The following is a 12,725-nucleotide window of genomic DNA, read 5'->3' on the forward strand; positions in this document are numbered from 1 at the left end:
CCAGATCCCAGAAAGAAGCGCTAAGAGCATCTGGTCCCTGGGAGATTGTAGAGCACAAAGCCAATCTTCAGAGATTTATGCGTGTTTATGTACATTAATCCTGTTTTCAACCACATTTGAACATGGAATAGTTTACTCCAAGAGAGGTTAATTTCATCACCCCTCACCCAACCACACTGAAAACAAACAAGACTAACGCGCTGGATTAGCCAAAGAAAAGAAATAAAATTCAGCTACAGTTGCCCAAAAAGGAAATTACAATTGTACTTCTTCTGAAGTCAAAATAAGTTACTGGAAAGCATTTTGGAATGCAAACGGAGAAAAGCAAGCAGGCGGCTACAGCTCAGCTTTCCATATCCCATTGCTCATGGTACAGAGCAGCAGCTATTTCTGTGCACTGGCAGCACTCAGAACCAACCCCTGTCCTTTGTTAGGTGCCACCTGAGGTAACTGCCCAAGCGGTGCCAAACACAATTCTAGGCAAGTTATCTATTTCTTCTGTGTTGTTTACTCTTTTCACACTGCATCAGCGCTATCCAGCCCGCGTGTCAGAGTTCACAGAGACTTTCTCTGGCTTCAAAACAGCGATCAACTGAAGCAGGAGAAAGGACAGAATGTCTGCATCGGGTCTGGCAGCAGCAAGGAGCAACTGTCTGAGGAAAACACAAGTGTCACGGGGGTAACAGGATCGCAGCCGAAGGGGAACCAGGGACACACAGTGTAAGCTGAACAAAATGAGAGGACACGGTGTATGAGGAATGGAATCAGTTTGTGCAGAAGGGCACTGCAAGCTCTCACCGTACTCAATGTTTGCAAAATCAGACCTGTGTATTAAAATGTAAATGGATCCTATTTGCTTTCATAGCGATTCAGAAACATTATGTCAAGGAAACAGCAATTGTACAGAGCTTACCCTATGAAGTTAATAGGCACAGGTGACAACAGCACACGGTGGCTGTACTTAATAATGGATTCTTGACAGCAGCACTACAATTTATAGGAGCGTAATGCAAAACAGTACTAAGGCAAGACAACATGTCAGTATTTGGGTAAGTGCCACCTTCCCACAAGGCTCTATAAACACTCAGTCCCAAGTTTGCCATTATAGGAAACTGTACAGATCTCCAGCTTCTGAAACTGAAATTCTCTGATCCAGTGCTTAGCAAGTGAGGCTAATGTAGTTCACATCTGGTAAATCACCCCTCGAGAACCTCTGGAGAAGGGATGTTTGAATGTCCAAATAAAGATACTGAAGGTATTTAAAAGCCAATGCTCTCTAGGAAATATCCTGTTGCAGAGATACAGCTTTAGGAGATGATCTCCATCCAGAACACGACTCAACTCCTGCAGAAAATGAATGTGAATTTATAAGGAAAGCCTTTAATGTTAACTGCACAGAACACAATTAGTTTTATAGAGGAAGCCTGACTGTAGTGCAAACATCCCATTGACAGCTCCCAGTTTCCATTTCAGCCTGGACTTGTAGCATAGGCAGAACAGCATTTCAACAAATGATTGCTTTAAGGGAGCTGTGCTTTCTTCGTTCCCTACTGCAGAGTATCCACATTAAATATCCACTACTAACATCAGTGTTTGAGAGGTGCAGCCTCACAGCAATGCAGACCTTTCAGCAGAGCTGAAAAGCGGCACCTGTTGCTCTGCTTCCCCATAAGATGAGCTGCTCTTTATTCACCTCTTCCCCCACAGCAGCACCTGCCATATGACAGAAACTCATAATGAGTGATTCAATACATTTTCTTCACGGTGTGCTCACGAATAAGGGCATTACCATAGCAGCTACACTAAGAACAGAACTGCTCTACTGCTGTATCGAGTCTCCCAACAACACAGTGACAAGAAGATCACTGTGATCCAGCATCAGGGTGCGGTAGGGAAACACTGCCCTGACAACAAAGGGAACTATTTGCAATGAAGGAGTGCATCTTCGGCACATTGTGTCCACTAAAGTGACAAGTCATCCTTACACATCAATTTCCTGCTACTAAAATCCTGCCCAGAAAGCGTCAAGCTTCATTATGTATTAATTTTAGAACGCATCACATAAAAGCAGCCTTACAGCTGCCATGAAACTCCAAATCATTAACAAGTTTCATACCCTTGGAGATTGCCACCACGTTCAGTTTGTAGCACCATGGAATGCATCTCATCTCTTACAGCTCACCCAGTATGAGCAACTCTGAAAACACACTGCTGCTCTTTCATAACTGTAGTGCACAGAAATCAAACTGTTCACCATCCAACTTGCAATTAGTGCACTGCTGTTTGCAGTGAGGGTTTAGCAGTGCCAGGGGCTGCTCCAAGGTGCTACGTAAGATCTTCCATGGTTGTATGCTGGCTCCCTGCTAACCAACACCCACTGGAGGACCTATTTAGCCTGCCACAAAGACTAATACAGAACAAAAGATTAACCCTCACATAAGAAGTGAAATAGAAGTTAATTTTAATTGCCGAAAGTTTGGGGTTCAAGGCTTCAAAGTGTAGCATTCCTGCAGCATTCAGCTCATTGACTCATCAAGCTGATCGGTGAAAGCCACCCACTTCCCTATGCTGGTCACTTTCCAAAACAGCAACAAGGAGCTCAAGAGCGTATATTCTGATGTTAATTGTCAATCTTCAGAAGGAAATTACAGTCAAATTATCAATTCATTTTGTTCATTTGATTTGGAGAGAGGGATATCAATGCAGTTTATTGTCACTAGAGCTAAGTTATGCCATGTGCTCTTAAATCTTACATAACAAACAAAACAGTACCAGAAAGTTTCTTTTAATAAATGATGGGATCAGAGTTTTTACAATCAAACTGCCCCCCACTCTCATGCATCTCCAATAAGTGGTTTCCATGAATGATTTTACAGCCAAGCAAACAGAATTTGATGTGTTGCTGCACTGCTAACAAACAGACCTCTGTTTTGCTACTACATACCAACAAACAGGATCGAGTTTAACCGCTCTGAAAAGCTGTAATGAAGAAACACAATATCCTTAAAGCCAGAGCTAGAAGACGAAAATGGGAGGCCCAGCTCTCACTTTTAACACAGATCTACTGAGCAATAAGGATCAGCTGCTCAGTGTTCCAGCAGCCCTCACTGCCAAGTGCCAATAGCAGCACTTCCCTCTGGCACAGCACTGCCCTGTGATTCACTGCTGTGTGCAAAGCAATGCCCGGCAATCAGGTGGAGGCCCTGCATCAAACACACATAAAACCAGACAGAGCAGTTCTTTACTCACTCATCTACCACATCCATCAACTCCTGGGAGCAGCCGTGAGTCCTGCAGTTATGACTTGCAGGTCTATTTGTCATACTGCTGATTAAAGCAGCTTTTACTTTCACATCTGGGTGTCAATTTGTGTTATTTTCTTCCCCATTTTAATTAACCCTTAGGAGGAAAATACCTGTTACCCACAACTGATTCACTGGAATAGAAACACAAGGGTTTTCAAATAAATCAAAGCTACCACTTCACTCTTAGGCTGGAGAAGGCAATGCTTAAAGACACGGTTACATTTTCGTACTTGCAATCTACTTTGCTCTGATAAAGCTGAAAGAACTTGAAGCTCTGGTCAGGCTGCAGACCAGGAACCAACCTAAACAACTTACTGAGGAACCGACACTTATCTCTAAACACAGTAACAGTTTGTAACTGTTATACAACTCAAGCAGATACAGTATCACGCACTTACATTCTTGTTCAAGGGAACACATACCTGTATGCAAAGATCTCCGAGCACACTGACAGAAAGGAATGCTGCCTATAACCTAAGTAAGCTTGTTGCAGTGCAATATCCCCCCCATGTACTTGCCCTGTGGCTCAGAGAGGAGCACAGTGCCCAGTTCTCCTCAACTCTTTGGCTGTTGTAAGCACAAAATCCACTGCTTATAACCAAACAGCTCTAAATAATTGAGTGGAATCAGATAAACATCTTAATAGAATAAAACAACAAATTGCAAACGCTTAAGTCAATACGTCTGTTCCCCTTTGGCAAAGCACCACCCATGAACAGAGAAGTGCTGCAGAAACACTAGATAAAGTATTTATTCTGACATTCCAGAAGCCAAAATTCAAGCTCTGGAAGGGAGAACTATTTACCAACACTGCTAAACACACCCCTAACACTTCTGTTCTACTTATACAGTGAGACAGAAACAACAACGAAGCTGTTTGAATTCCAGTTCCACAGCACATCATTACAGATCTGTGATCAAGCACTAAGGAAACCCACCTGTAAATGTTTCCCAAGGCAGCTCTGTTGGGTGTCAGAGCAGAAGAGGTGAAATCTGCTGTTACACTGAGCAGGAAGACCAGGTGCCATGAAGCACTTTGTACACAGGGGTTTAGTTTTCTATTTATTTGGCCCACAAAGTTTAACTGCAACATACATACCAGAGACTATTTCCATGGCAGCAGAAATACGTGATTTCTTTCAAATTAACAGTTTACAAAAGAAAGGGGCACTTCCTTTCTATCCTTGCCCTCTTCACACAAAGAGCTAGTGTTCCTTAATCCAAAAGCAAGCCAAATGATTTGCTGGAATTAACTTCTAACACTGGCTAATTTGTTTTTACTCTCATTCTTCCTCAGTATTTCACTTCCTTGTTAAACAGCTGCCACAGAGCAGCACTTGAAGCTGGGAAGATGACCAGCAAATGCCTCCAGAGAGCCCCGCATCAGCTTCCTGCCCAGCTGAGGGATGCCTGCCCAGAGCTGCCTCTGCAGGCGCTGCCCTTGCAGTAATTAAGAGGTGTCAGCCTCAATGCGAAGATTACCCCAACATTACACAACAGGCTTAAAATTCTCTGAAACAAGGCTTATTTTTTCCAAGGTAGCAAACTGCCCCTCCAGCATTATCCCAATCCTCCCTACCTTCTTGTTCTTAGTGGTGTCTCCAGGATGACGCACGGGGGATTTTCTTTCCAAATCCAAGGCAGCATTGATGCAGACAGATCCTAAAATGAAGTTCTACACCAGGACAGCTGGTTTCATTTCTGAAAACAAAGATGCTGCAAACCAAGAGTGCTAAAGTACTAATTCCACTTGACATTCCGATGGCACCCAGCCAGGGACTCACCGCCAGAATCCACCACAGAGCTTTATTTGATTGCTTAATTGTTTTACAAGGCCAATTTCTAGACAAGCCACACTGTAAAGCTTCCACTTGAGAACGCCAGAAATAGTCACTTCTGCAAAGCTCCACTCTGCTTACAAGACAGAAGACCGACTTAAATTTACAAAACTGTGAAATCCATTGCATTTCCTAAATAGCTTTTTTGTCTTTAAGTAAATACAGCTCCTTCCATTCAAGAACCAAAGTACTCCACAAGCTTAAAGTCCATGGTATTTGCAGCCAGCACAAGCCATAACCCTCCTTGTACAAGCCAGCAGCTACAAGGTTTGGTTGCAGACCCTCTGTGATGCAGCACAGCCCTCTGTGCTGAGCTGGAATGGGTCTTGGACACAGAAGTTCAGCAGAACAAGAGGGAGAAATGGGTCCTGGTACCAGCAGTGGCTGCAGTTGCTGAGCTGTTTCACTTGACATCAACAGCACTTCTAAAAGCTTCTTGGATGATTTGTACTATAAACCCTACCTACAAATATCTGGTGTATATAATGTTTTTGATCCAGCCCAACTAAAATTAAAGAGAACATGCTAAAGGAGGCAGGGACAGCTAGATGGTAACACGATCCACAAATAACAATTTACCCCAAAGGTCACAGTAATGACTCTCAGAAGCAATTCAAAAACAAATGAAGATCTCACTTTAGGAAGGTTTATACCAACCTGCAGCCTGCGTGCAGCCCAGGACAGACATGATATTGTTAACTCTTGTCATCATTATGGGATTTTAGGGATATTTAGCACAAGCAGGTTGTGCACAGCTTGAGCATGGACCATGTAGGTGACAATGGGATGTGGCTTTTGCTTGTCCTGCCTTCCTCTATCCTGTTTCTCTGTGGCTTGCTATAAAGTCAGTGCCCAGGGCACTCACAGCAGTTCCTGGACACATTGACAGACAGTGTCATCACATTCATGTATGGTTTCATCATAAACTCCAAGGATTCAGCAGCAGTTCATATAACAGCTTATTTGTCAGTCATGTAAAGATGAGCACAACCCTCTCCTCTGCTCCAGAGGATCACACTACAAATCTTTCTATTGCCTAAGGAATAAAAATAAGAGAAGCTCAGATTCTTGCCAAAACGTACTTATCAGATTTACTTCAGCCAACAGACAGAAACATAAAAGTTGTATCAAACAGGCAAAGCCACCTCTTATAAAGGCAGCTGATCTGAGCCTGTCAAAGCGGTTTGGCACCGCAGAGGGCAGAACTCTGAGCCAAATACAAACCTACAGATCAGCTTCCCAAGATTTCAAGAAAGCTGCAAAAGGAAACATGAAAATCATCTGTATTTCCAAATTAGTTAAGCACGGCCGTGCTAACAGCACACATCACAGGTATTAACTTCAAATGGAATCAGTGTGGAAAACATGAGCCTGATGACTCCAACATTTGAGCCCTTGTGGAAATGAGCTTATGTATGTTCCTATGTTAAGGCTTGCATATAAGGCCAGTACACTACAGCTGTCTTCCAAATCCAGCCCCCTGTTATCACCTCCAGGTGCCCTGAAGATCAGCAGCATGGACCACTGAAGGAGGAGTCACACTGGCTTTATTACTTTACCAAATGAAAGATGTTTTTATGAGTAAGATACGTATCTGGTCGCTGTGATTTTTCAAAGAACACCAACAGATGAACCTTTCTTTGATCAACCGAGCAGAACAGATTCTAACATTATGTAATAGAATCCAAATCAGCATATGCAAACATAATGGGTTCATTACCGGTTAGAGAAAACGTCAAGTGCTTAATCACCCATAAATCTACTCTCATACGCATGGTAAACTGCACTCAGCCATAAAAAGAACTGTGCCCTTTATTTCCCATGTGTATTATTGGCATATACGATCCAAGAACCGAAACAAGCAATACAGTGTTACCTCCCCATTAAGTGAATGTTAAAATCAGCATTATGGATGAGAAAGAGGAATGCATGCTGTTACAAGAACATCTCCTAGCAGGAAGATAAGCAGAAATAACACCTGAATTCCATGCTACAAGATGCATGTGGTTACAACAACCCAGTGTATAGGACTACAATCAATAATATAGGTGTTTATGCACCTGGCTTTCCATAGAGCTTCACAGGCCATAAGCTTGTGCTGGATGGGGAACTACTTACTGATTAACCACCTAAATAATAGCTGTAGTTTATTAAATACACTTTCAAATCAAATTTGGAGAATAAAAAGACTGAAAAGCAATTAAATATAATTTGTTTTCTTGGCATTTTATAAAGCATGTTTATAGCTGATAGGCTGCACTGCAATGTTAGACAAGCAGAGGATCCCAACTCTCATAACTTATAGGGGCCTAACTATTGCATTACTAAAATGTAATGCATACACATGTAGGAGTTGACAGATATTCATATGCAAATACCCCCAATTACTAAATTGAGGCCCGAGTTTACATAAAGATTAATGTAGAAAGATACTTTAATCCTTCCAACGCTTATTTTGTGGATTTGTAATCATTTGCCTGTATTCAAATGCTTTGGTTTTCCTCTTGCAGGTTATTAAGAACACAAAGCAAACACCAACACGAGCGGCAAAGGAAACCGAAGTGAGTTTGATCAGACACACAAACTGCACTAATAGCGAAGAAACCCTGTTAAGGATTGTCGGTGTCATTTCTAATAGGAACAGCAGCAGAGGAAAACAAGAGGTGCTTTCCTGAAGTTTAAAGTGACAGCTTCTCTTTACACATCACACTGCCAGCTCAGCTCACCCCATCAAGTAGCTATGAGAGCTGATAGGAAAACCCACTCTCCTCACAGTTCCCAAGACCTGGATGTGAACATGCAGAACTCTCACTCACAGCCTTTCAAAAGCAGAGCCTGGAAACCAGCTCCCTCTTGCTTCCACCAGTAATGTGACTTGACTCCTGCACAGCACACGTGCAGCCCAACAGATCTCTTCGCTCCACATCCATTATCATTTTCTTACATCAGGTAAGGATCTGAACCAGGCAATTCCGTGCAAAAAACACCCATCTTTATTTGGAAAGGTTGCACTTTGAGACAGCATTCTGAGACCACGGATACAGACAGTCTGTGCATGTGCTGTTAGTAGATACACACACATATTCTCCATGTATAGATACTTTTATTTAGATATATATACACTGGAAGAGAGTACTCTGGCTTAGAATGCTTCTAGACACTGCTCAGTGCGGTCTGGGAGGGTGCATGAGTTTCTTTATCCTTATTCTCACGCTCAAGCTCTGTAAGAGGGGCTGTACAGTCTGGCCTGCAGGTACCACACTGCAACAGCTGTTCTGTTCTTACCCTACAGGGCTCCAAAGTCTGGGCATCACCGATCAGCTCCTTCCATGAGCAGCACCCAGAGCCAAGGGGGGACCTGCAGTGCAGGGAGGTCTGTGTGTCCAGTGCACACTCTGGGTGCTGGGAGTGCATGGAAGGGAAAGGCAGAACGAGGATCGCTGTGAAGAGCTGACGTTCTCCAGCCCTGCTGCTCCAGGCGTGCTTTTCAAACACAGCTATAATTTATAAAGCCTTTGTCTGAAGAATATTTGAACTCATTGTATGCCTACTTCTGAACGCGTTTGGCTTATCCAAAGAAAAACTTATGCAAAAAGAACTACGGCTTATCCAAAGCAACACCCAGACGGCACTTCCCCTCGTACGGAGAGTTCCAAGCAAACACACGTTCCTTATGCAAGGAGACACAGGGGACGACAAGAACCCGGAGCAGCCCCGCATTCCTCAAATACCGGCGGACACACCGGGTGTCCCCACCTCGCAGCCATCCCGGCAGGGCTGAGCCGAGGGAGCCCCGAGGGGAGGGAAGGCTGGTGGGGGAAGGGGGGGCCGAGCCGCAGCTCACCTCGTTCTCCACCACTTCGTGGTACGCGGGCGGAGGGTCGAAGCCTCCGCTGCCACCTCCACCGCCGCCGTCCCCATCGCGGGATCCCTGCCCGCCGCCGGGGGAGCCGTGTCCGGGCTGCGGGCCCTGCCCGCTCTCCATGGGCTCGTAGCCGCCGTAATGCAGGCCGGGCCGCTCGTTAGTGAGCAGCGCCACGGCCTCGTTGATGTCGTTCTTAGCCAGGCGCAAGGCCTTGCGGATGGCGCCGGCGTCCGAGAAACCCATGCAGAGCAGCGTGGTCATGTGCTGCTCCTCCTCGCTCTCCATGGCGGAGCTGGACAGCGGCGGGGCCGACGGGCACGGGGCTCAGGCGCTGCCCGCCCCGCGCGCCGCCATGTTGACGGCAGCGCCTCTCGCTCCCTCCCCTCCGCCACCACCGCCCCCCCTCGGTTCGCTCCCCCCCGGCTCAGCCCCGCCCTCGGCCCGGAAACGGCGGCGAAGCTCGACCAGGGAGCGCCACCATCACGTGAAGGGGGAAGTTGTATCGGGGCATGAATGGGGACGGCCGCCGCCATAGTAACGGCAACGCCGCCATGGGAGCAAGGCAGGACCTCGAGCCTGCTCCCGGCCTGGTCTCGGTGTCGGTCTCGTGGTGTCCCGAGCCCTGTGGGCTGCCCGGCCTCGTGCCGTTGCTCGCTGCGCTGCCTAAAGTAACGGATGTGAAGCACCACGTGTGGGAGCCCAAAGTTTGGGGTCCTTCAGTCCCGCTGCCCACCGAGCACAAATACACCGTGTTGCATTAGACCAGGAAGGGACCCATCACCTCGTGAAGGTGTAGCAGGAGTAATGGAGGAGCTGATGCTAATCCCAGGTGACTAAGAGCAGGAGAGAGTGCTTGAATGCCTTAAAGCTGAGTTACCAGTGTAACTGTCCTGAATGAAGGGGATTTGAATTAATGAGGGTGGCACTTGGACACAGCAGCTAACAGAGCTGTGATAGGGACAGCAGAGTATTGCAGCCTTCTCTGCCAGCATTTACCTCGAGGCTGCTTGAAAACCTATATACTGAATGCAGGGATGGATGCGTCCTTCAGCCTCAGCATCCTTCAGCTACTGCAGCTTTTCATCCATTTATATGAAGAAGCATTTCAGGGAGAAGCACCAACCCTGTTTAATTAAGAATAAGAAACGGAGAGTGAGTCTTTCCAGCTGAGATGCATGAGGACATGGGAAGGAAAGAAGCTGAAGGAATGAGCAGTTCCCTCATGGTCTGCCTTTGGGTAACTTGGAGCTTACAGCTGTGTAGTCACCAGCCTGATAGGACACATTTGTTAGTTATCTGGCTGTGCTGCTATGGACAAAATACATCCTATGTGTGGACCCTGAGGTGTCTCTGGGCATGAATAACCTCTGTGGTACAAGAAGAGACATTCTGGAGCAGGAATGCCTTCTTTTGGTAAGTGACTTTTTGCTAAGTTCACTGCTATGATATTGAAAAGGTCAGGGTGAGATGGGAGCATTGATTCTAAGATTGCCAGGTAGCTTAAAAAGAGGGTTTGATGGAACACTGCAATGGTGTTTGCAGTTTAGGGCTGTTAGGAGTGTTTGGTTCATTTCTCTTTAGCTGAACATGCTTTAAAGTTTTTCTTAATACTGTTTACATGCCAGTCCCGTGCTTTACAGCTCGCTTACAATTAACTGTTCGTAAGTAGTTTGTAATTAATGACTAAATATGTGAAATCAGGACTAAATTTAATGGCAGTTCTCCACTATCACTTGGTATTTAAGTGCAGGAGCTGTATGAAAACTGGCACTACAGTAGCTAGAAGAAATTCCTTTGCAGTTGTTGCATGAGTGTGTGCCTTTGTGAATCACAACTCGTTGGTTTGGAAGGGAAGAAACCTGCTTTCCTCGCTGATGTTAATGGTTTGGGATTAGGCAAGAAGTATAGTTGGATGTCATGATGATAAGAAGAGGCTCTGTCCTGTCTGCCAAGTAAACAAAGAAGCTCTCCACAGCCTGCAGGGCAAATGTTTCTTGTGGACTTGAAATGTGTTACCTGAAAAGGCAACAAATCACGTTTCCTCCTGCAGGAAATCACACCACCAAGTGGGCACAAAGAGGTAAATTTCTGGTGTGATCTATCCTGTCTGTGTACACCTACATGTACCGAGCCCTGGAAAGAAGAACATATTGACAAAGATTTCAGTGAGCAAAGTGTTTCTTGCTTTTAATACAGCAGTTGTGGCATAGAAGATCTTTACTGCTTGAAGAAAGAGGATGTGAGATGTTGCCAAACCCAGCTTTTATATAGCATTGTGAAGCACTAATATAGCTTTGCTGTGGTGGGTTTATCTTTCTTTCCTTCCTTCCTTCCTTCCGTTCACTCCTTGTCCCACCCAGTCTCTTCCAGTTTCCTGCTTCTGCTTTATTTATAGCTAAATGCAATAGGTGGGATGTGAGGGAGTGCAAACACACCTGAATTACTGGAAATCACGCTTCTTATATGTAGATATTGACAAAAGAGGATACCTTCTGCAGAGGGATTAAAGGCATCGCTGTAGTGAAGGTCTTTGTAAAACTGCTGGGGAATGCAGCTGCTATGGGCAGATAAGAGTATGTGCATAAATGCATTTGAGGTCTCAGAGAACAGTGCAGCTTCACAGAAAACAATAATTTAAATGAACACAAGGAGCGTGTGAGTCTATTCGGGACCACCAGCTGACAGACTCATCTAATAGACTTATCAAACAGACTTTCAGAGTTTGTCTGTGCTGTGAGTTTTTGCTGCTTTCTCAGCTTTTGGCCGGCTAGATAGGAGATTTGTGCTGGGATAACCTCCAAGGCAAAGCTTGCTGTCAGCAGTGATTTGCAAAGAGACGGCTTACCTTGGTTACAAGCTGGGATTACTCACGTACGCTAGTGATCGTAATTACAATATTTAGCTCGATTACAGCTCTTTTAAGATGGATATCTAACACACCTCATAGGGGAAAGGAGGGGTATCATTAGCTCCTCAGCATGTATTAATTTTTACAACTGCTACTAACTGTAGCGGAGCTAAGAGAGAAAACAGGAAGGTGACCAGATGTCGTGGTGTTGGTGTGCCTCCTCCAGCAAGGCCTGTTGTTGTTCTGGTGTCCAAAGGGAGCAGCAGCTGGACTGTGACTGTTATTTCTTCAGTGAAAGCTTGAGTACCCGCTGTTCTCCCAAATACAGAAATGAAGGTTTGTACTGTTTCCCTTGAATGGAAGCAGCATGATGTGAGTGTGAAAAGAGTGGCACAGTGTGGTAAGGGAAACAAGCAAAAGGGGAGAACGGCCGACTCCAGGCTCTGACCAGATCTGCTCCTTCTGTTTCACTGTGTGGTTTGTTTTCAGCTCTTCGACTCAGAGCATCTCATGGGGCTCACAACGCAGCTCCACGGCTCTGGGCTGAGAAAGAGAAACAGTTCAAAGGGAGTTTGCTCTCTTCCTGAAACAGGCCTCATAAGCTGTGGGAAATGGAGCCGAGGCTGAATTTTAAATCAAGCTGAAAGCGCTAAGGTGCAGAAATGCAGAGTGAAGCTATTCAGTAAAATACAATTTGGAACAGAGCCCTGAAAAGATCTTTAATTATGACTAATCCATTTTTAATACGTGTGGTTCTAGGTAATTTACTTTTAAAGATAATTTCTCTACTTAGGCTGGTTACAATTCTTTACTGTCATTCTAGATAAATGGAGTGCTGACATGTGAGCTCAGTATCAGATGAGCTGCAA

General features: G+C 45.2%; 1 protein-coding gene and 1 long non-coding RNA gene across 3 annotated transcripts in view; one reads left to right on the forward strand and one right to left on the reverse strand.

Moving 5' to 3' along the window:
- The window catches only part of USP24 (ubiquitin specific peptidase 24), a 55,045-nt gene extending 45,650 nt beyond the window's left edge, over nucleotides 1-9,395 (reverse strand). For both annotated transcript variants that reach the window (XM_015870804.2, XM_015870805.2), the window contains exon 1: nucleotides 8,988-9,395. In XM_015870804.2, coding sequence (XP_015726290.1) covers nucleotides 8,988-9,293 — 306 coding nt within the window. In that variant the 5' untranslated portion in view covers nucleotides 9,294-9,395. The remainder of the gene's footprint in view (nucleotides 1-8,987) is intronic.
- Nucleotides 9,396-9,477: 82 nt separating this feature from the next.
- Nucleotides 9,478-12,725, forward strand: part of LOC107317707 — a 300,658-nt gene continuing 297,410 nt past the window's right edge. Inside the window, exon 1 of the long non-coding RNA XR_001556997.2 lies at nucleotides 9,478-10,421. This is a non-coding gene — a long non-coding RNA (uncharacterized LOC107317707). The remainder of the gene's footprint in view (nucleotides 10,422-12,725) is intronic.

Source organism: Coturnix japonica, chromosome 8 (assembly GCF_001577835.2).
Source record: "Coturnix japonica isolate 7356 chromosome 8, Coturnix japonica 2.1, whole genome shotgun sequence".
In the NCBI taxonomy this organism is placed as follows: Eukaryota; Metazoa; Chordata; class Aves; order Galliformes; family Phasianidae; genus Coturnix; species Coturnix japonica.